A 25015-nucleotide genomic window follows, 5' to 3' on the forward strand; every position below is an offset into this window, starting at 1 on the left:
TATTATTTTAAAAATACACAGTAAACATTTTTTCGCTTGCTTTTCTAGAAAATATCATGTTTCATGTTTATTTCATTTCATACAGACAAGTGATGAAAATTACTTTTTTTTGAGACTTAGTTTGCAGTTAGAGGTAACCTAACTCTTTTAGTTTTTTTTTTTGAAGTGTTGGCGACTCACTGATAAAAGCGAATTTTTCTAATGTACGCATAACAAACTCGTGCAAGTTAACCCTCCTGGCGGCGGCATTCAGATTGCTATCCTTACCCATAGCGGCACGCCGGAATAACAGGTTCAACCTTAAAAATGTCGCGGTTTGGTCAAAAGGATTGCTTTCCCCTTTTGCGGTCAGTTCAGCGCTGCAGGTGGGAAGTGATTAGCAAATTTCATGCTGTGAGTAGCAGGTGTTTTTTATCGTAGTCTTTCGATTTCTAAGAGCATTTTTCTTTCAGTGCTTAGAAAGAGATTGACAATAACATCGATTGAAAATGCGAAAATGTGATTGGTTTTTTTTAGAGGTTTTACGATTATTTTATAAAACAATACATAAAATTTATGTTAGGAATAAGTTATTATCATGTTTATTTTGATACTAGTCTGGTTTTAATAAAATAAAAGTCCTCGTCTAATATTTTTTTTCATTGCAATATGTTTCGCAAATTATTTTATTCCGTAGTACTGTGAAATTATTTCTCGACATTACCTGCAAGTGATTTAATTTTTTAAAAAAACCCTTTCAGCGCATTGCCAATTTATTTTAATATTTTAAAATTCGTGTTTAAAACATTAATTGTGATAAGTAACACTACGTTATAACTTTGTTTCTTCAGTATTCAAAAAAAAAAATATTTGTGTAATTAGGGAATTTCATGCAATGTTTCACTTTCAAATATATCGATTTTCAGTATTTATCTGCATGATTAAAATTTTATAATTAAATATACTGTACAATATTTAATTGGCCAGTTATTCAGTAATGCTGAAATAACTGGTCGATGCGCCTTATGACTGTAACAAATAAAAATAATTGCCAAAATATTTCTTTGTAATAATTTCTTTGTATAAAGGGTTAATAAAAATTATTAAAATTTTAAAGTTCATTCGAAAATATCACAGTAGAAAAATAATTTGTACATTAATTGTGAATTCAAATTTTTTTCCCCCACTTTTAATTAAATTAAAAATATTTTAGCATATTTTAAAAATATATTTTAGTTTTGAATTGAAACTAAACGTTTTCATTGTTATCCTTATATTTCATTCCGGCTTTTTACCCATTGATGATGATTTAGTTAAAAGGTTAAAAAGATCTAAGCTAAAAGCAAAGGGGTAAAAATTTCTTTACTGAAATACAAATAAACCATGTGGCTGAAGAGAATGCTCCATAATTAGCATCTCAATAAATAAGACACTAAAAGTTCAAGATCTTAATTTTACCTCAAAGAATGATTTTTCTTGGTGATACATTCAAATGTATAAATGACACATTGTATAAATTATATTAGAATAATTTCGTATTTTATCGCTGATAAATGGTAAAATTTTAAATAATTTTTAATTAACAGAAGTTTTAATTAAAATTTTGAAAATTTCCTCTCGAGATGAACGTTAACATTTTTCTAATTATTTAATGGCGAAGTGCGTTCGCTCTAAGTCAAACAGTTTGATCTGGAGATCGCCAATACGAACATTCATATTCATTTTAATTAGAGATATTCGCTACTTTAATAGAAATATTCGCAAGCGACCTTCATGTCTGACACCCTTGTTCAAACTAGTTCTGTTTTTAAAAAATGAAAATGTGAGGCTAAAGGTTATTAAGAATAAAGAATTTCAAATTACATGGAAGTGGGAGTTTCCGAAATTTTTTTACTCTCGTGATCAAAAATAAAATAAAATATCATATCCCGTCTTGTTTGTTAAAAATCACATCCAGTGAACTCGAACTGACCAAACAGGAGAAGAAAATAGTCTAAATGCCAGTTGTACGCATTAAAAATTTTTTAAATGCTAACATATGAGATAAAATTAGATCAAGGAGTTAAAATAATGGCAACAATTTTAGAATTATTTATTCTCACATTTAACTCACACATTCACTCACTTTCAAGTGGATTAAAATTCGTGGATTAAATTACTCAGCATTAAGAGTAAAAATGTCAATATAAACCACTTTCATATAAACAGAATCGTGCGATGTATATATAAGATTGTACAGTGAAATAAGATTAATATTTCGACACAAAAAATAGAACCTTTAAAAACTGCGCTTATATTAACTTTGAAAATATTATTAAAAACCAGAGGAAAAATATAAAAACAATGAAACTTATATATCTACAATGCTTACATTTTCGTTCGAATTCGTCAAAGAGTGTGAAATTCTATAAGGTTTAAAGAATGAAACAAATATTCAATTTTCATATATAGTTTATTACGTTATAAAAATAAGGATTTAATGTAACGAATACTAATCTTTCCGAAAAATCGCACTTTAATATATTGGTTCTATATATCTCCCCGTTTTGAAATACACTTATTAATGAATACTAACAAAAAAATAATTCATTAAAAGTTAAAAAGTTTCGTTCGTTAAGTAAATTCTGTAAATAAGTTTAGTGTCTTATTTTCAAAAATAAGTTGCATAAGCAATGTCAATTCTAAAATCCTTAAATGAAAGCACGCTATAAAAAAGAAACTTGTCAAATTTTAATTATATATTTTTTATTTATTTTTTACATTAACTACTTTCTTATGCTAGAAAGCTTTAAAATCTTATGTTTCAAATTATTAATAATAATACGTTTATGTATGTATTCATTCCAGGTATATATTTTCATACTTTCAATTTTATTCTCGTTATTTAAATTTCATTTTGGATACGTAATTATTATCAAAATCTCAAAAGTAACGCCTCAGAACGTAAGCGAGATTTTAAAATTCTTAAAAGGGCGCGAGCAGGAACACATCAATATATCGTCTACTGATAACGATTCACTTTTCCTTATCTCACATTCCCTTCTCATTATCTCACAGCTTGAGATTGGGGGAAGGGAAAAACTGGAACCCGTAAAAATACGGGCAGTGACAGTTTTAAGGGAGTTTTTGTTTCCGTCTATAGACGGGTCCGCCGTTTTGAAGGGAGAAAAGATTCCGTCTTTTTCCGGGGTTGCCGCTTGGAGGGTTAAGTTTTATTTTATGCGAAATATACGGTCGGAAAATATATTTAAAAATTGGTTAAAATTTTTTAAAAAATTATAGGGGAAAGGAATTAGTAGCATTGAAAAGATACTTTTTTTGATGTTTAAGGTGATGTAAAAATTATTTTTGTACTGTAATATTTTTTGAACTTATTACAGAAAAACGCATAATTTTCATCTGATTTTTAATTAATTAATATTCTAATTAAAATGTGAAAAAAAGTTGTTCCTGGTGTATATTTCCACCGTCCAAATTATATAGTTGCTACATTTAATAGCTTTAGGTCAGACGGTCGGGCCTACAGTACGGCAAGAAGGTCTCAGATAAACTTATGCATTTATCTTTTATAATTAAGGAATGAAATATATTGACGTAAAGTATGCTTAAAATAGTTTTCAGAATTTGAATAAAAATAGAAACTCACACATCAAAAAATGGTATCTTTGAATGGCATTGATAAATTTTTTTGCGTTCTAATAGGATGAAAAAATCATTTTTATACTATAATATTTTTGGAAGTTATCACGAAAAAAACGATAAACGGTAATTTTTAATAAATTAAAAAAATGTCATCGAGATGCATATTTCAACCTTACAAAGTATAAATGTGCCATATTTGATAACTCGAAGTCAAACGCACATTCACCCTTATTTTTAGCAGCGATAGAAATAGCATGATATTAAAAAAAATAATTATTATATGTTAAAAATGATATTATTTATAGTTAATCATCACATTTAAAACTACTACAAACATAATGCAAAAATCGCTAGAAAATGCTGTACAAGTAGACAGCTGAACATGCTACCACATTTGACGCGGTCTTTAAAAAGGTCTTTCTAAAATTTAGATGCTCTTTTAATTAATAATTCAAAGAATTAATTTTTGTAGTTCTATATCAAACTGTCTAGTTTGTAGAGCGTGCAAACACACACACACACACACACACACACACACACACACACACACACACACACACACACACACACACACACACACACACACACACACACACACACACACACACACACACACACACACACACACACACACACACTAAAGTAAATATTACTTTTCATACCCTTGCAATTTATTGCATAGAATTTAGAAAGTGTGAGCATTATGTTTTGTGTTGCAGGCATGGAGTCCTCGTAGCCCGCGTGCCAATGCATGGGTAGTGGTTGCAGCAGGGCCACCAAAACTTCAACCGTAGGCCCCGTCGCCGCTGACCCCGTTAACCCTCTCGGGCCGCCAGAGATGGTAGCCAGCAAGGACCGCCGAGTCTCCATTCGAGATCCCCTGGTCGGTCACCAGCGCATGGGTGGAGAGAAGTCCCCGCCACCAGTCTTGCCAGGGCAACTGCCTCCACGTGCCACGCAAAAGGATGTGGACCGTGTGAAGGGCAGCCGGCCTCCCAGCCCCCTGACCTACGACCAGCGGTGGGGAGAGAGGGAGGAGGACGTGGAAGAAGAGGCCTTCGACATCAGCGATATATCGGACGACAGCGATGAAATGGTGGCGGTAAGTTACTTTTACTGCTAATTCATTAAATTTCTTCTACTTATGATTCCTATCATAATGGGAGTTCAAAAAGTTGTATTGCGATTGTACTGAAGGCGAAAAAAAGTTCCCTTATCAGTTACCATTTGTATACCTTCAGATATAAAATAATTATCAATAAAATTTCCCCATTTGATCGAAACATGGTATGATAATTTTAATTTTCCGAACTAATTACAAATTTATGATGCATTTGAAATTTTTAATGAAACATCAAAATTTCTTTGCTCATTCGTCAAGCAACAATTCTTCAAGATAATTCTTCATGCAGCGTGCCGGAATTGAAATTTTCCTTACATCCCTTCTTCCGCTTTTGATGTTAGTGATATTTATGAAATGAAATATTGATGAAAAGACGCATTTTCTAGGATGATGCAAATGTCCTTCGATCCTTGGCTCTTCTGCGTGTCGGTCAGCTGTTCATGGATGCCAACTTCCCCCCTCTGGAATCTTCCCTCTATTATAGTCACCGATTGGTAGAAGGAAAGGTCACGTGGATGAGGCCGCACGTAAGTTCTGTAACATCTTCTTCTTTTCATATTGTTTCTCGATTGATCTTAAAATAAATCAACGGAGCTTTCTCGCATACTCTCCACTAAAAGTGCTCTCCCCCACTACTCCGAAAAATATTGTGGATTTTGGGAAGGCAGAGAATGCTTAGCATGGTGTCAGCGTAGTTAAGAAATACAAACCTTTCGCGTGAATTTAGCATTTTCACTGATTCTATCGTGTGATCCTTGGCGATTTGTTTCTGGCATGTGGTTAATAGTTTCCAAAAATCGTATTTGTATTTTGGACGGTTTTTCTCAATCGATTGAAATAAAAGAAAATGGCACAGAATTACAATTTTAATGGCAAAATTGTATACCAAATTCGATATATTTAAATCATTACGATTTAAGCAATCGGATTTACATGTTTCTGAAAGTACAGACTGTCTCATGCTCAACTCTTTGTAGGATGTGGCTCAAAATTGGATCGGTGTTTACGATAGAGATGTTAAACTTGGGTACCGAATTTTATCCATCTGGTTCTCTTCCTTTTCTAGTTATCGTGTTAATTTATATTCAAACAACCGAACAGACAGCGTTCCTCTGAACGGATTTTGTTCAAAATGTGATAAAAATCTACACATTTAATGTAAAGGTCTTATATCAAATTTCATCCGGCTAGCTTAAAACGTTTTTGAGTTTTCTTTGTCACAGACAGACGGACATAATGCCAAAAATGTGTGTGTGTGTGTGTTTTTGAACTCGGAGAGGTCTAAAAAGAGGAGATTCATCAAAATCTTGCTTTCGAATTTTTCGGGAATTATAGCATTTTCTTTATATTACATATATGAGAATATAAAAATTAAATAAATTCGATGATTCTATATGAATTTCATTAGTAACATTATATTGCTCTAGAAATGGTGTTTTATATTCCTTTTTTGCGTTCGACTAGGAAATTTTCCCGTCACTATTAGAGCATAGTATAAATTCTTTTATTGTTCAGCATTTGCAAATTTTCTCACATTGTCCTCTGAATGCCATGCATTTTCTTTGTCACCACAGGAGATGATCCCCGAGCCAAAGCTGTTGATAGACACTATCAGCCGCCATGACATCGTGCAAGGAGTTCTTGCCGACTGCTGGTTTCTCTCGTCGTGTGCAGCTGTTGCGCAGAGGCCTGATCTCATGCGGAGGGTAAGATGCCAACTTCTTTCCTTTAAACGCACTAGCCGCCTTTGGCGACCAGTTTGTTCATCGACATTATTGACTTTTTCAATGTTTAATATGGTATAGTTAATAGTTAGCCATAGCCATTAAACATAAACGTGATGATTATGTATATTTTGGCGCTTGATGTACATTCTATTTGACGCCTGTTTCTTAAATTCTCTTATGTATCCTCTGTCTGAATAGAATGCCAGCTCTAGGCAGAGAATTACTAATAATATTTTGCAGGCAAGAATATTTGGCAAAGCATTGAATTAAATACAGCTGTAAAAAGATTCAGTGAAGCAGTCTGAAGCATTTATATAATGATTTGTTTACACTGATGCGTTGCCATTCAGAAATAAGTAATTAGAGTGATCTATGTGTCACATACGTTAACGTTTTACACGTAGATATTTTATAAACCTACCTTTATAAGGTTTGAAAAATTTCAACCGAATCAAGTCACATACAAAAACTCTTCAAAGATACGACATTTCGATACGAATCCATTTGAATTCATTGAACTGCAAGATCATATTGGTAAAATAATGTCAAAAGTTTGAAAAAAGGCCAAACTTCGATTAATTAACTATTGCCTTTGTACAAATTTCGGTAAGAAAATGGGTGATTTTCATTTTAACCAATCTACTGAATTAAATAGTTAATTCGTTTTTAATATTTTGATAGAAATAGTAGTTGTAGAAAATGAAGCTTTGTGTTCCAATGCAATAATTCGGATTTCATCCCTGATCAGCGTGACTCCGTTTTTGATTCTATCTCTGTCTACATTCTTTTTCCCTATCCAGTATAAAATTGTTCCTGTCCCGTAACAGTATTTTTCTATAATACTGACAATGGCATAATGCATGTTATATGAAATCATAAACTGTTCAGCTTTTCTAAAAATAAAAACTAATTTATGCTGTGGAATGTTAAGATAAATGTAATTTTTAATGTGATTTTTAAATTATTGTCAAATTCTAAAAAAAGATTAAATTTTGATTTCAAAGATAAAAAAAGAGGTTTTTAAAAGTGTTTGCAAATATCAATTTATGAATCCGTTAAAGAGTAAAGGTTCAAGAAATGTACAAAAAGCATTATTCTTACATTTTCAAACTCACGTTTTAGACAACGGTAGATATTCCAATCAATGTTTTCCACTCAAGCACTAATTATAGTAAATTATTCTTTTAAGAATAATATTCTAAAAAAATTATTAATGAAGAATTTTTCGACATTTGTTAGAATGTTTAACTTTTTTAGTCTCTCTGTTTCTCAAAATGAACAAATTCCGCTTTGAAAAATCAAAGATAATTGTCATATTTTTAATTCTTTAAATAGCCATCTGCAATACTACCTTAAGAATATAGAGTTCGATAGATAACGTATTCATTAGTATTCTATTTTCTTTTATAAATGTTTTAATATGATTAAAATCAAAAGTTTCCATCTTTTAAGTATGGCATTCCATATTGATGGAGATTACTATTTTCTTTTTATTACTGTGTGTGACAGAGGAAATCACCGATATTTTAAGATGAACAACACTTTGTGGTTTATGAACTAGACACATTTTTCTTACATAATGGTATGATATTTTTGTGTAATACTATACTAGAACTCTTCGAATATTTCAAATTTTAAACGCAACACTATATAGATATCTTTCTTTTCCTTATATGCAGTGTTGCAATTTTTCAACGGCTTCTTGTTTCACTATTATATAATGGATCATATTTAAACGTAGAAGTATTTTTTTTTAATTACTAAAGTTCTACACAAGATTTTCCAGTATATTTTAATATTAAAATATTACTGATGAAATAAGATTTTTTTTAATAGAGGATTTCCCCAACAAATGGTACGAGTTAGCACCAATTAATATCTTTTAGATGTATCCGAAATAAATTTTTCTTTTCAATATGTGTTCTTCTTGTTTTTTAATTTCATAATTTTTTTTGTGTTTTTTGCAAATACTTTATCCAAACTTAACTTCTATACGATACATACAAGCGACTTTTAAGCCATATTTAAAATATATAGTAATGTTGAGTTGAATGACAGAATGCCTTTTCTCCGATTTCTACAGTTTCTCTTTTAATTACAATGAAGGTAATTTGTGCAAAATTGAATATTTGTGATAGTTTTACGATAAGAATAAACAACCGGCATGGGAATAAAAGAAAAACTATGTATATCGTCTGGTTCTAATCATTTCTGTTGGAGTTTGAGATTATCTGTGTTATAAAGTCAATCACCTTTCATGTTTCTAATGACAGTCCTTGAAGTCGATAGCCTTAACAAATCGGTTGTTACTATTTATGTGTGAATAGTGCAAAATACCTCTGAAAGTTTAAAAAATATGGATTATCATACAAAAAAAATTATCTTTAATTATGAGTAATCTTTATAAAAATATATTTCAGATACATTAACATAGCATATTTTCGACAACATTCTTCTGCGGAATATAATATTTGTTTCATTACAGTGTTTTTAATAATGATATTTATTTAAATTACTGGGATGTTTTTAGAAATAGTAATAGATGTTCTAATATTTTATTTAGGTGAGTTTCAAAATAAGATCTCAAAAGAAGTCTCTCGAAAAATTCAACAATTTTACATTGCTTTGTTATTCAATAGTGCCTCATTTGGAAAATGCATTTTTACTTGTATAGTCTCTTCCAAGCGTCCGATTATTTCGATGTGATCATTTCAGCTCGGAATTATGAGATTTCGAATTGGATAACCATAGTTTTTTGAAAAGTTAGGGAATTTTTTGCACTTGAGAATTTTAGAAGATGCACTAATAAATCAGTATTAACAACGCATTCTTGAAATAAAATTTAGATTAAAAAATAAATAAATGCTCCAATTTTTATGTTTAAAAAATGAAACAACCACTGATAGTTGTTCTAGTGACAATTACTGATTTGATAACTAGTAGAAAGTTAACAAAAGATCATATCATTTGTGATAGACGTAATATTTGCATCAGCGCATTTTTTTTTTCATTCTTTTCTGTGCAGTACAAAGAAAGGATTCAGAAATTGCAAAACTTATATATTCTTCTAAGCGATTAGACCAATTTTAACCGAACTTAGCACACTTCAGGACAAAAAAAAGAATATTGTGAACTTTTCTAAATTTAAAAAATTACTTATCATTTAATTAATTAGAAATGAAATCTTGAAGTTTTTCCAGTAGCCTCGAAGCAAATTATTTTATTAGAAATGAATAAATATTGTATCAAAATTCAATTTTTACCTTTTCAATATTACAGGATTATTTTCTGTACAATTTTCTCTCATTTTAATCCATTCTTTTAATTTTTATTAATAGTCAATTTTAAATAACGCACACTGTTTTGAAATACAATAACAGAGTAAAATGAATCTATTTTGCCACTGCTTTTTGAAATGACTGTTTATATCTTTTGGAATTTTTTAATTGGTTTAAAATAGTTATCAGTTCTTTTAGGCACCATTAAGTATGTCCTTCATTGACAAATGATCATAAGTGACCTGGGCCCTAGGGCAGTAAGTCAAGTAGCACGTTATTAATAAAAAGAATGAATTATTATATTAAATAAAGGATTGAATTACATTAATTTACATGAATTTAGTTTTTATATTAAGAATATTATGCATGAAAGCATTTAAATTTCGAATAACTCTGGACACGTCCACTATTTTAAAATAATAGATATTTTTTCACAGATCATATCTATTGCAAGTGCTTGAAAATAAAATTCTTTTTGAGTATGCCATTTATTTAAAAATATATTAGTATCCTACTTAGAATAATATTATAGGCTCAATGATATAAAACAATTTTTTCCATTTAATCAATTGTCACCAATTAATGGAAGGATGAAAATAATAAAAGGAAATATTTTTTAGAAAATTAAAACAGCATTTAACGTTTTTATGCCTCTCTATTGATTCAAATTTATAACAGTGATGTTAAAACAGACTTTTGTAGTACACGTTGAATGCGTCGATCCAATTCCGTTTTGGAATCCATTACTAATTTTACAGGAAGAGGAAGAGCATGATATCACAGCACATGTTAGATTCATCATGTATCAAGTATTGATAGCATTTTAATAACTTTCTCTTTCCTAATATGGTGGAAATGATTTTGATGCGTTTCCACCCAGGTCATCGCTCCTTACCAGCCACTGTATGGAATGGGATACAGAGGTATCGTGCGTTTTCGGTTTTGGCGTTTCGGTAAATGGATCAACGTCTACGTTGACGATCTCTTGCCAACAAGGGAGGGTGAGCTCATCTTCTCCCGTTGCTCCGACAGGAGGGAATTCTGGGTAGCATTGTTAGAAAAAGCGTATGCCAAGTAAGTGTCCCATATATGCTCACTATTATCCATGAATGAAGTAGGATAATTATTCTAGCAAAATAATAGCGGAGGATGGTTCATTTACATCAATTTCTACTAATAATAAAGATAAGTACGTGTGTATTAGCTCTCAACAGATCAGACCGTTTGACAACAACTATCAAATTTGCCAGAAATATACCTTTGATACTTTTCCTCGATAGCTTTCGAAAATATAATTGCACAAAAATAAATTTTACACCATGTAAAATTTTTTTAAAATGCTTTTTTTTTAATATACCTATTTTAAGATACCAACTGTGTAAAGTTTTCTAAATTAAAAAAAAAAAATTTTTTTGTCTAATTTCCAATAACAAATTACATAGTTTCTTTAGTATTCAAATCGTTTCCATTGTTTCATAAAATACTTGAGAGTGTAATTTTTTTCTCCATGAAAGCTTAAAAAAAAAGTATAATATTTATTATTCGTGACGAATACAAGACGAATAAAAAAGTGAAGTTACAATACCGCGAAAGTTAAATGAATCGGACATAAATGCTTTCAATAGTCGTATGATGTCATGGGATTAATTACCATGATATAAGCTCAATTATACAATAAACAGAATGTATATAAGACAATTAAAATAACATCTTTTATGTCTGCCGGTTTGACAGAATTATGAACATGAAGTTATATCTAGATAAATTAATTGAAATTAAATATAATCTGTATTCCCAGGGAGCCAGCTGATCAACAATGGCGAGGAGTAATAGATAAGAACTCCTGCTATGATGACATAAGATACTGAAATCTATTTTACGGTACGATCATAGCGCCAATAGCTGTACGCTAAAATTTGTAATCAATATGCAATCCAAATAATCTGGAAAAATAGACTTGCTTAGCAGACAACCAAATATTAATGACTTGCTTTTCGGCAATACGGACTTGACAACAGTCAGTTTCTTGTCGACGTGTCAGAAAGTAGATTTCAGTTGCTGTAGGAATGATTGCAGAATTGATAGTGACATAATCAACAAAGGAATGAATAAAACAAGTTCTAATTTTTTTTTCTTAATTGTATTCGATAGATTCCTGTATCAGGACGAATGTAGTTGAATGATTTTGATGACATAACTTTTAATTTCATGAATAAGAGGAAAACGACTGCACTTTTGAAAACGTTTAATTCCAAAATTAATTCTGAGTTAGGTACCGATACTAATATTTATATACACTCAATCAAAGAACCGTCCATTCTCCTTTCGTCTCTCATTACTCCGCCAACGGCTTGTGGTGGCCTAGTGGTAAGATCTCGAGACCCCAGGGTTGAAACCCTGGTAACCTCATTCCACTGAAGATCAGCCATATATGTAGACCTGAGGTGTGTCAAATCTGGCCGAGCCAAAATTCAAAACCCAATATAAAATAGCATTACCTTATCGAACTGGACGTAAATATAACTAAACTAAATTAAACTAAACTGCACTGCAGTTGATTGCTTCTTTTTCCTAAGGAACTTAACACTATTCCAAATTTTAATGAATGAACACTATATTTATGTATTCAGATATTTGTTCTGCTACCAGTTAATAACACGAAATTAATCTCGCCAGAGATTAATTGAAAATTTTCCAAAACTCCACAAAATCAACGAATCCGATGACGTGGATACACGGTGGAGCGGTCCTTAAGGCTCAGTAACAAGGAAAGGCGCTTCTTTCTACAAAGACAAGCAGCGCACAAATAACTTAACAGCAGCGCACAAATCAGTCGTAAACAACTGTAGCAGCATAAAGAAATCTTACAGAAAACTTAACTACTCATTTTCGTTTTGGCTATTATTAACTACATGACTCATTGAAATCTCAATACAGATTGGCTGTTCTTCACACGATTCAACGTTGCCTAAATACTCGACTGACTCCAGCTCTGTCTCTCAACTCTTTATAGTTTCCGTGTAAGGACAAAAAAAGGTCCTTTAAAAGATCGTCATTAGGCTGCAATGCACCTAATTCTTATGCACCTATCACCAAAATTCCTATAGATTCTGATTGCGAAATTTATCTCTTAGCACCCGCGAGTCATTGATCCGGTATCCGTTCAGTATTAATTGTAAAATTGCCTTCATTATCATGGAGTTAATTGAACTGTGACACAACTTTATAGTTCACTGCAATACTGAGAGTGTGCAGTACAGCTAGATGAGTACCGCTCATCATGGGCCATTTCAGATTGGTTGTCAGAGGATTTCAGAAAGGCTTTCAATAAGGGTTTGTTAAAAAGATACAGAATCCAATTATTATTGATACAAAAGTGCGGTTGAAATTAAATTTTTATTGCAATTGCGGACAGATTTATTTTCTGTCAGGCCATTAATTACCTTTTTAATTTAAAGCAGCAATCACAATAAATTTCATTGGATACTGTAGTTTCTTTTTCATTTAAAAAAAATAACAAGGCAAAACTATTGTATTATAATTGATTACCTTTTTACTGACTTATCTCTGTGCCTGAATTAGGATACGTGCATGATACAATGCATTTGAAATACAACTAAGTTTATTTTCATTATTGGAATTATCTTAGTTAGCTTACAGTTAATATGTAAAAAAATATACAATGCTTATTTGGCTACATTTAATGTCATTCTCTTTTTAGTCAAATGCATACAAGAAGGCTTTCAGTGCATAAATATCTACTGACATTTGCCGTCATGTGTATGTGCGTGACTTAATAATATTATTATGCTGATCATGGCTTCAGTTCATGCTAGATACAAATTCTTTCCTCCATGAAATTTCTAACAATGTTATCGATCATATTTCCACAGGTTGCATGGTTCTTACGAGGCTCTGGAAGGTGGTCAGGCAATGGACGCCCTAGTAGACCTCACCAGTGGGCTCTCGGAAAGATATGACCTCGAATCGGCTCCCTTAAATCTTTACCAGTTCTTGCTACAGGCCTCTTCCGGCGGAGCGTTTATCACTTGCTCCAGAAAAGTGAGTGGCTTCATACTTATTTGTTACAATACCTCTACTTTTTGTAATTAACTGTAAAATGCTAAATAATAATTTAACCTATCTTTTCAGGAACATATATTTCTATCATTAGTGATTCCAAAAAACACTAGTATTGAAATAAATGGAACTGCATCCTTAATGTTAAATGTAAAAGGCAGCCGTGATGAAGGAGGGATCGGTGGGTGATCCAAGGCAGAAGGGATATCAGTCTCGATAGAGCAACATCGAATCATTGTCTGCTATTTTTCAGCTGGCAAAAGTGCCTGACTTTAGAATTCTGTACTAGTTGAATGTTTATTACTGAGAATAATTCATACAAAAAGTGTTTTAATGAAAGTAATAACTCAGCCGCGTGAAATTAAAAACTAAATAAAAAAGTTATTCATTCCGCTTTGGTGCTCCGCTCTTTCATTTTATATAGTTGATATATAACTGAATAATGAAAAAATAATAGTCCTTATTTGACTTAATTGTTTGGGTGAACTTAGGAACATAGGAAAATAGAGTTCACCCCCTCGAAATTCATTGCTCAATAAAGTATATGTTAGAACCAAGTAATATTTGCTAAGAAAATATCAAAATTTGCGAATACACTCTCGACAAATAATTTATGTGAATTATTCACATATCAGGTTATAAAATTCTTAAAATAAAATTTCATTTTTAAAAAAAATTCTACTTGTTAATTTGATACGATTGAAAAACATGAATTTAATTGTATCGATACACTATAAGTAAAAGCAGAAGTGGAAATCCTAGTTCGAACTTATTTTCTAAAGATAGCAATTTTTTTTTAAAATCTTGATTTTAACACTGGCAAAAGCAAGCAATTGCAAGATTTGATGGATGAGGTTGAATTCTATCACAATATCAAAAAGATATTAGAGATTGTGTATTATATTAAAAAAACTTGATTAAAAATAAAGAAATGAATTGCACGGTAATAAAACTGATATGATCAAAAAAGTATTTTATGATAATTTAAAGACATTGTGAAATAACAGTTTTGGGCTATATGGTATTCAATTTCCGTAGGTAAAATTTAGTGACTGCCTATCTGGAGACAGTTAAGCCCATTTTAGCTCTCAATTAAACTTTCTGTTTGACTCCCAAGATTTCTTTTACATATTTCTTCTGCCTAGATAAAGTTTTTGGTGACATGGTGAGCCCTCTCCACATCATTTCTGATATTAGATAACATTTTGCAGCTCCTTTAATTAGAGGAGCATTAAAGTATGTGCAACTGTAAAAATGTTCAATGAAGCAATGTGAAAGTTTCGTATAGCAATTTTACATTTTACTGCTGCCCTTCGACAATAAGTAATGAGAGCGATTTCTATGACTCAATAGGTTAATTAAACGTAGATATCAAATACCACAATAGAAAAAATCTAAGTCTTATATTAAAGGATAACTGGGCCAAATTGGACAACTAACCGTTGGTTCAAGACAAAATCTTTCAAAACTGTTTAAAATGTTTACGCCGTTGAAGAAATTGAATAAAATGGGTTTGCAATTTGATTAGCCATTGAAGTGGGAAAAATACCTGCTTATTAAAACGAAAACTTTTATTTTTTTTATGTCGAATATGAAAGGCTTCGATCATTAGAAAAGAATAAGTAGTATGTCGTGATTTGGACGCGACTTGCTAAGTGAAGATAATTTTAAAACCATTTTCCAAACATTATAAGATATTCTTTCGGAAGACGAGGATGTAGAAAATTATAATAGTGGAAGCTAATATTACGACTAATCGGAAGTTTGAAATGCGTGTTATTGCACAAAGATAGCCACTATCTTTCTCTGCAATTGCTCGGTCTGTAAAACTTAAGAATATCAAAATATTAAAAGGGTCTTGTAGAAGCTCCGGTATCAGGAAAACATCAAATATTTATCTGTGTTTGTCTAATGGTGGTCAATTTATTATTGGAGCAACACAGAAAATATACGGAGTCCTTCTTTTTATTTCCTGGTAAGCCACAGTGAAGTGGCATTTAAAAGAAATGTCATTCACTGAAATAAATATTTGCTGTTCCAGTTACATATCATTTGATCCAGCAGGATGCCCCGTACTTCCTTCTGAGGAGACGGAATACTCGCAAAAGAATACCACAAAGAACGATATTCCAAGGAAATTTCCTGTTTTCGGAATCCATCAACAATGGTTTCAACCATCTTTTGACATGATCCACTTCCCTAATGAATTCCGCTAAAGATATCTCGCTTGTCTCGACGATTCTTGCGTAATGCCTTCGTGCTGCCAACTTTAAATAATAAATACGGCTACTAAACGATAGGCCATAACATCCGTTCTGTTCTAGTTGGCCGAGGGTCATGTTTTATTACTGAATGCAGATGAGTCAAAATGACCACGCCTTAAATTGTTTCCGAGAAAACATTAGAAGAGAACCTTGCTCCATTCACTTTAGTTGTGTAAAGACCTACAGAAAAAAGGAAATTTCGTGCACAAAACGGTCTTTTTCTGGAAATTATTATCTAATACCTCAAATTGCCCTGGATGGAGTAAAGAGTTTGCAATTTGCGTCACGGACGTTGAATGAATATGATGTGTTTGAAAGCGTGGAGTAGAATTTTCGAGCTTATCTAGGTTTGGTAATGCAGGAGCTGAATCGTGAAATATGTAGAGATGAAGTGATAAATTGACTTGAGCGGCGACGTTTTGTAAAAGTTAATATCTCTTCTGAATGTTAGTAACGAGAATTTAAGACAATGCCGCGAACTATTTCAACAGTCATTCCATTTTTGGCAATTTCAAATAGGCAACTCACGATTTATCTATCCCGCATGCTTTCAATGATAAAAAAAAAAAAATATTAATACATTTATCTATTTTTTCTTCATTATTACTAATGAATGTTGGATGCCATCATTTTTTGCCAGTGTAGACCAATGAAATGACCAAAAACGATCGGTTAGTCAAAGGAAGCCTTCCTAGAAGTCTTTCATTTTTCTTTGCCTAAAGTAATAACATTTAAGATAATGAATTTATAATAACGAATAATAAATAATAGTTAATAAATAATGAAATTTTTTTATGATGAAGTAAAGCTAAGTTTTATAACCTGGCCATGCATGGTCGCAGAAGAGTGAAAATTTTATTCGTTTAATCTGTTAGTGTGTTAAGAATACATTACAACAGCGTTTCTCAACCTTTTAGTATTCGTGGCCCAGTTTTCAATCATAATTTTCATCTCGCCCCCCCCCACTTACAATAAAAAGTATACAACAATAACGTATATTGAGTATTTTGTATTCTGTTTTGAAATTATTTTTAACTAACTGCCAAAAAAAAAAAAAAAAAAAAAAAAAAGAGTAAAAGCTAGCCAACATGGACGAGAAACCACATCTGGCATTTTGCAAAGCGGGCAGTGAACAGATGAAGCGAATGAAAGCGGCGAAAATTTAAATATTATATTTGAAATGAAAGCCCAACAGGGATATAACGTTAAAAGAATATGAAAGTAGAAAAGTTCGTTAATGAAAGTTAACCTAGACGGGGTGAGCTAAATTTAGAAACTGGGAATACATTTTTTAATAAAAGAAATAAGAAAGAAATAAAGAAATAAAACAGAAGCATGACTAAACAAAAGAGAAAAAAATAAGTAATGTTTATGGAAGAGAATCCACACGGCTGATGCCGTCTCGAGCATGCGCAGATGTTTTCTCAAAGGAAGAAGGAAAATGTTTGATAACGCAAGTTTCAATTCCAGCCGGTTTCATTCAAGTCGCTCCTTCTATCGCTATCGAATATATTGTGAATGTGTATGTTATATATGTTTTCGTGTTAATTTCAATTCACCATATTAAATATTTACGGCAGCAGATTTATGCAGATTCATGGATAAATTTTTAAGCGGATGTAAGCGAGCATTAGACGACAGTCAAGCATCAACAAGTACATAGAAGAGCGTGGTTCCGAAATTAAAATCAAGAAAATATTCTCAAGAATGCTTAAATTTTGGGTTTACACAGTATTGAAGTAAATGAAGAAGAAAGGCTTCTGTGTATCATTTGTTCAAAAATGTTGGCCGCCGGCAGCATGAAGCCTAATAAACTTAAACGACATTTGGAAACGCTTCATAGTGAGTACGTCAACAAACCCAGAGAATTCTTCGAATTAAAATTAAAATCATATAAAAAGCAAAAAAGCTTTAATTGCATCTTACAAAGTTTCATATAAAATAGCCAGGTATAAAAAACCTCACACCATTGGTGAAGAGCTTATTTTGCCAGCAGCAATTGAGATTGTAGAAACTATGTTTATTATTAATAATAAGTCAATCCTTGTGCACCACAATGTAGAGCACAAGGCTTACAGAAGTAAGTAGAAACAACAACATACAAAGGAAAAAAACACACACATTAAAATAAGGATAAAAACAACAGAAAAAATAACATGACTAATTAAAAATTGAAGCAGCAAAAGCAATAAATTTACAGAAGAAGAAAAAAGCCATTTTGTGGTCGACCAAAACATGAAGCGGAGGTGGAAATTTAATATTGCAGGCATCGAGATCCATAGTAAAATTCCTTCTCCCTTCAGTAAGTTTGGAGCAGACAAAAATCAAGTGTTCGACGTTTTGAACTCCACCCACGCTGCAGGAGCACAGATCAGTGTTCGATAACCCAAATTGTTTGAAAACTATGTTTGGAGATCATTTTTTCAAAATAATTGCAGTCCGTACCTGTTGCTCGTACTGTTGCTCGTCTAATTGGAGATATAGCTGAAGATGTACAGTGTCAGCTTTTCTCGAATTTGCGTGGCAATTTGTTTTCAGTGCAACTTGATGAAGCAACAGATAGTAATAAAGATGCTCATTTAATTGCCTATGTTCGATTTTGTGATAATATGTCAGTAGTGGAAGAACTACTTTTCCGCAAACCAATAGAACTCATAACATCAGCACTCGCATTATTTGCTATTTTAAATGATTTTATGAACGAGGCAAACATAGAATGGAAAAATTGCGTCGGAATATGCACCGGCACTTGTAAATCCAAAATCGCCTCAGTGCGTCTGGACACTATTTTTCTGTTTTACTTTAATAAGTTATTAAATATGCCGAAATGTATTTTGTTTTCTATGTGTATGTGTGCTTTCCTTTCAGTCAGTTAATCATTTTTTTTTAAATAATATTTTCTCTTGGATATTCTCGCGCCCTCCTAGGGGGCCGCGCCCCACAGGTTGAGAATCGCTGCATTACAAAATATAACTAGTAATACCGGGGAATCATATAAAATTTTAGAATTTGTAAATATTTCAATATTGCCTACATTGACACAAACAATGTAATTTTTTTCATTATTCATTTTTTTTTCTAATTGGAAGCATTTCAAAGCATTTTTTTCAATAAGCCTACCATTAACAACATAGAAATTAGTTAAGGGTCCTGATTATAGCAGACACAAGTATGCATTCTTTATAATCATATTTAGTTGCGTGTTAATGTCATGCCTAGTGAAAATATTAAATGCATTTATTCGTGTGTTTGTATCATTGTGATAATAAACATTAATATTTTTAGAAAAGGAAACATAAAAAATAGCACCTAAACAAAGTGACCTGGTGAACAGATTTATATATTTATTGTACATTTATTTCTGAAGACATGAAAGGCATTTTTATTGAATAATACTTTCAAAAGATATTGCTGAGAAACATGAAAGTAAATCACACACACACAGACGTATGCATGTGCTACCAACTGAAATAGTCTCTCCAAACTTTCCTGCATACTGTTTAATAAAAGTGTCAAGTCTCTCCCTCACCTTGGGCGAAATTGTGAATGCTAGGAGTGGTTAGATCCTTATTTGTAGAGTTCTGTGATCCGTGGTGTAGTAACGAAAACCAATTATTATTTGTTAACAGAACAGCATTGGCAAACAAAGATTATAAATAATCGTATAGTTACTTTCTAGTGAATCAAAATTGAGATTTGGGGTGAATTTTTTTTGGTAATTAATCACTGACCTTTAGTTAATATACAAGAACCGGAAAATCGCATACGTATTTTGGACATCTTTTTTCCAATCAATTGAAGCCAAAATCTAGCATAGAACTACAATTGTACTTAAAAGATCGCATAACAAATTTCACTTATTTAAGTCATTGAGTTTTTGAGTTAACGTGTTTCATACATGCAAATGTACATACCGAGAAACGATCAATCATATGATGGATATTTTTCGAAATTTGGCCAAAAATTACCTTTTTTTCCCAACAAGCTCCTTTAGTTTGGTACTTAGGGTGTTCGTTTATATTTAGGCAAATAGAGTTTTTTAAATTCAAAATACTATACAATTCCTCAAATTTAGAGTAAAGGCTATATACCATATTCTATCAGTTTAATTGAAAGCGTTTTTAAGTTATCGTGTTTCACGCACAGAGAGGAGGACGTTCAGATATAATTCCAAAAATTTTTTTTTTTCAGATTAAAACGTGGAAATTGGCCAAAATCTCGAATTCAACGATTACAATACTTCTTTTTCTTTTACAAGAGAATAAAAAGGGAATATTTGAATTGAAATACTTAGATTACTTATTTTATAAGCTGCATCCTTATGTAGAAGTTCGATCACCATAGTAGGTGTAGAATTTAGCTTTGATTAACCAACTTGGATGAGCAACATCTTATGCCACGAAATGAAAGAACCATTTTAAATTATACGATAAACATAGAGCTATCTGACTAATTAGGTTTTCGTTATATTTTTCAAATGAAAAAAATATGTAATCTTTTTCTAAAGTTCTCATATCCAGCTAGGATTTTTTTTTCACTTTACTTGTAAGCTATTGATTTTTCATAAAACAACGAAAGCATATTCAAAACTTTCTCCCATGCTCTTTAATAAAAGTGCATACTTCCTGCAAGCTTTGAGCTTGGCAAAGATCACCGTGCTTATCATTCGCCTACAATAGCAACGAAATAGCGTGAATTTAGCATTTTTACTGAATCTATCGTGTCATCCTTGGAGAGTGTTTTGGTGATTAATACCTGGCATTCTTCAAATAGTATCCGAAAATAGAATTTGTGTTTTAGATGAGTATTTTCCAGCCAATTGAAACCAAATTTTGACGTAGAGTAAAAATTGCAGTTACAAAATCACATACCAAATTTGATAGATTTAAATCATTGCGTTTACATGTTTCTAAAAGTACAAACCGATAGACATTCCACACCGTCAAAGATTTGGCTAAAAATTTGATAGGTGTCTTCATTATAGATGTTAAATATGTGCATTGAATTTTATTCATCTTGCTCTCTTCGTCTTGTAGTTATCATGTTAACATATATTCGAGCAGTCAGACAGACAGACTTCGTCTGAATAGATTTTGCTCAAATTTTTCACCAAATTTTGTAAAAATATTCAAAGAATATTTTCGAACAATCTATTTCAATAAAAATAAAATATAACTCGCAATTTATGCGTGAGTGGGGAAAATTGCTTTTATCAACGAGTTGCCATCGCGTGGACAAAAGTTCAAATAAAAGAATTAATTTAACTTTCATTGCAAACTGAACCTAGAAACGCATAATTTTCAATTTGCGTCAGCATAAACATTGTTTTTCTGAAAAATAAATGCTAGAAAAAGTTTTCTAGGATCTTTAAACTATCTGTATTTTTAATTCAATAATTCCGCGGTATTCATGGCAAACATGGTTATAAAATATAAACCGGATGTACACTCTAACTGGGTTCCAACCCTGATTTCTAAGCAGTTAGTCACTAGCAGGAAAAAAAATGCCTACATGAAGTAAAGAATACTTTTTTTATGCAGTTGGAGTCAATCAATGTTCTGATGAATAACAAATTTTATATTTTTTACAGACCCTTCGTCCTATGAGTCGCATTTAGTATAATATTCTTGAGACACTAACACTTTAATTTAAGAGATAGATCCAATTTATTGCGATTAAAAAGCTGAGTGAATTATGAAAATTTAAATATTACTTTCTTAAAAAAATGGGCCACTTTATAACACTCCATTGACCTCCTGAAAGAAAATACGCCAATCAAAACCCGTATTTTTTTCTAAAGCTGACTAGCCTAAAATTTGAATTGTTGAACTTGAAAGAAGTAGGAGATTGGAATTTATAGTATCAGTGGCTATTATCCCCTGTTTTCAGATGAAGAAAGCAAAAAAATGTATATCACTAAACACAAGAGCGCGCGCGCACACACTCACACACACACAAAATTGAAGTTTCAGTTCAATTAACAGTTACAAAGCAGTTCCGCTGATGCTATTTTGTCCATATTCGAGATTCTAAAGTTCCAGTGAAAAGAAGAGGTACAGTAAGACGGAATGTGGTCAGTAAAATTAATCGATATTGAAGAGCTTCAATGCTTGAAGAGAAGCTTGCAGATTGGTTTTGTTTGCAGTTATTTTACCCAAAACATTTTTGAAGGAGATATCTTGTTTATCTAACTGTAGAAAAGTCCACAACTTGTCTCTATAATATGTATACTTTTTGCACGAGAGAATTATGTGTTCAATATCATTAATGCTATTACATTCATGACAAAGGGGATCATTTTGGAGATTAAAACGATTCAACAGTCCTAATATTATAATTGTTTTGCTGATTAGTCTGGCCAAAACAACATCTTCCCTCCGATTTTTGACCAAGAAGATAGTGCTTCAATGCCAGGGATGTCTCCTAAGGCGATGAAATATTTATTGTTTCTATAATTATTGATTGTGACCTAATGCGACGCTTTTTTGAGGTTTGAAATTATATCTTCCGGGGAAATCCATTCAATCCAAGGTGTATTTTCTGTAACTTCTTGGGCTAAGCGATCTGCAAACTCGTTCCAGATTATATTCGAGTGACCAGGTACCCACAGGAAGGATATTTTTTGGTTTAGTTTGGTTAAAGTTTCAACATTGGAGGCTATACGTTGAATAATTTTTGGCGACTGGATGGAGATATTTTTCTACGATGTAAGCGCAGAGTAGCTATCTGTAAGAATCAGACTATCTTTTCCAGGAACAACAAGAACATTTAGTGCTTCAGCAATGACTAAACTTTCTGCTGTAAAAATGGAATTGACAGGATGGATTCGAAACATGAATTTTTGGATGGAAGAAAAACCAGCAATTGAGGTGTACTGTGGAGGGTTTTGAATGCACCAGTAACAATAATAAAATGATCGGGAAAGAAATTCCGAATGCATTTATTAAAGTAGTTATTAATTTCAATCAAAAGTAGATTTTTATTTTGAAATAAATAAGAAAAATGTCGAAGTGATTAGAGTTAGTTGATGGGTTTTCAGGCAAGGTGATAATTTGGTTGGTAGAGACGTTTAAACTCTTAAGAATAAACGAAATAAATTTTTTAGTCTTTGGTAGTTAATTGAATTCCCCGATTATTTTGGGAGTGCTCTGTTAGAAGTGGGAAATGTAAACCATTAGCTATTTGCTTAATAAAAAACTGGGAAGCTAGTCTCTTGATTTTTTTCAGAAAGAATTTCCTGAGAAGCAATTTTCAGGACAACATTCGGGTCCGTTTTGGAAGGCCTAAAGCAATTCTCAGAGCTATAGTTTGAATAGTGTTGCATGCTTTAAATTAAGTCTCGGAAAACCTGTCGATTACGGCGCAACCATAGTAAAATATACTGAAAATGCTATTATTTGTGATATTAATAATATCTTTAGTTTTGGGGCCATGGTTTTTTGATGCGAATATCTTGAGACTATTTATCTTTTTAAGTGCATGATTTCTAAGATTTTCAAAGATTACTGAGTTTTTATTTATTTTCGAAAACTGAATACCAAGAAATTGAATCGTTTCATTCCATTTTAAAGGGTGCCCCGCATAAGAAATGCGTGGATACTTTGTAATTTTTTTCCTGGATAATCCAATTCATTTTCAGGTCAGTTCACTGGATTCACTTTTTTCTGGAGTAATTTCTAGTTTTCAATAATTGCACCACTTGTATATGTTTTCCATTATGTTTTATATTGTTTGATAATAATTTCCCAGGAATTATGGCTACAGAAGAGAAAAATATCATCCACAAAGAGAGCACATTCGACCCCTTCCTCCATGATTTCATAAAAGTCGTTCATAAAGATAACGAACAGAATTTGTGAAAGAACATTGCCCTGAGGCAACCCTTTGTTCAGTGTTCTGTTGCTAGAAAGAGAGTGCCTCTACCTAATCTAAAGAGTTCTGGATTGAAGGAAATTGGACAACCACTTTACTATGTTGCCTGTTATACCAAGCTGTAAGCATTTAAAAATAAGGCTGTCTGTATGAACAGAATCATATGCACTTTTGATATCAAGATTCACACCAATGAAGTATTTCTTTTGTTCGTGAGCTTCTGTGATTTGTGCCTGAATATTGTAAATTGCAGTTTGGTTTCTCTGAAGGGTATGAAACAGTGTAAGCTATTGTGTAGCTTTTTGTTACAAGTTAGATAGTAAGTTATGCGTTGAGTGAGGATACGTTCAAAGACTTTGCAAAAAACTGAGGTTAGGGCAATGAGCCGATAGGAAGAAACTTTGGTTTTGTCTTTTTTAGGTTTCGGAATCAGAATAATTAGAGCGTGTTTCCATTGTTTGAGGATGTCAGCTGAATCAAATCGGTGTTGAAATAATTTCAAAATAATTTGAAGTTGATCGTTGATGAGATTTTTTGAACCAGATGGCTGGGAAGTTGTCAGCTCCAGGAGTAGAGTTTTTAGTTTTATGTATTACTTTCTTAAATTCCCAAATTTCGAATTTACTGTTGAGGAAGAAATTTATTCCAGAGAAATCCAAGGAAATAGGTTCCATATTTGTATTTTGATTAGGAAAAGTCTTTGCAAATAATTCATTTTGATGAGCAGGATCGCAAGTATAGCGATTGTTTTGTATAATAATGTTGTTGTATTTAGAGTTAGGATTTGTATGATTCAAAAGTTTATTTAGAATTTTAAAGAAATTTTTGGATTACGAGTTATTGTGTAAATGTTTTCTCAATATTCTGTTTTTGTCTTTTTGACGTGAAAACGAAGCCGACTAGCAAATTTTTTGTGTTTCATCCAATCTGTCCCGGAAAGTTTGTGATTGCTTTTTTTCGAAAGTACTTATTGAGCTTTTCATAATTATGGCAAGAAAGATTCCACCAAGGAGGATAAGACTTAACAATAGTTTAAATGTAGTATTTTGG

General features: G+C 31.9%; 1 protein-coding gene across 1 annotated transcript in view; it reads left to right on the forward strand.

Moving 5' to 3' along the window:
• Positions 1–25015, forward strand: part of LOC129966133 (calpain-A-like) — a 77617-nt gene that overhangs the window by 34210 nt on the left and 18392 nt on the right. Inside the window, exons 2-6 of the mRNA XM_056080520.1 lie at positions 4341–4723; positions 5131–5271; positions 6319–6450; positions 10630–10823; positions 13643–13811. Of these exons, the coding sequence (XP_055936495.1) occupies positions 4373–4723; positions 5131–5271; positions 6319–6450; positions 10630–10823; positions 13643–13811 (987 nt within the window). The 5' untranslated portion in view covers positions 4341–4372. The remainder of the gene's footprint in view (positions 1–4340; positions 4724–5130; positions 5272–6318; positions 6451–10629; positions 10824–13642; positions 13812–25015) is intronic.

This window comes from Argiope bruennichi, chromosome 4 (assembly GCF_947563725.1).
Source record: "Argiope bruennichi chromosome 4, qqArgBrue1.1, whole genome shotgun sequence".
In the NCBI taxonomy this organism is placed as follows: Eukaryota; Metazoa; Arthropoda; class Arachnida; order Araneae; family Araneidae; genus Argiope; species Argiope bruennichi.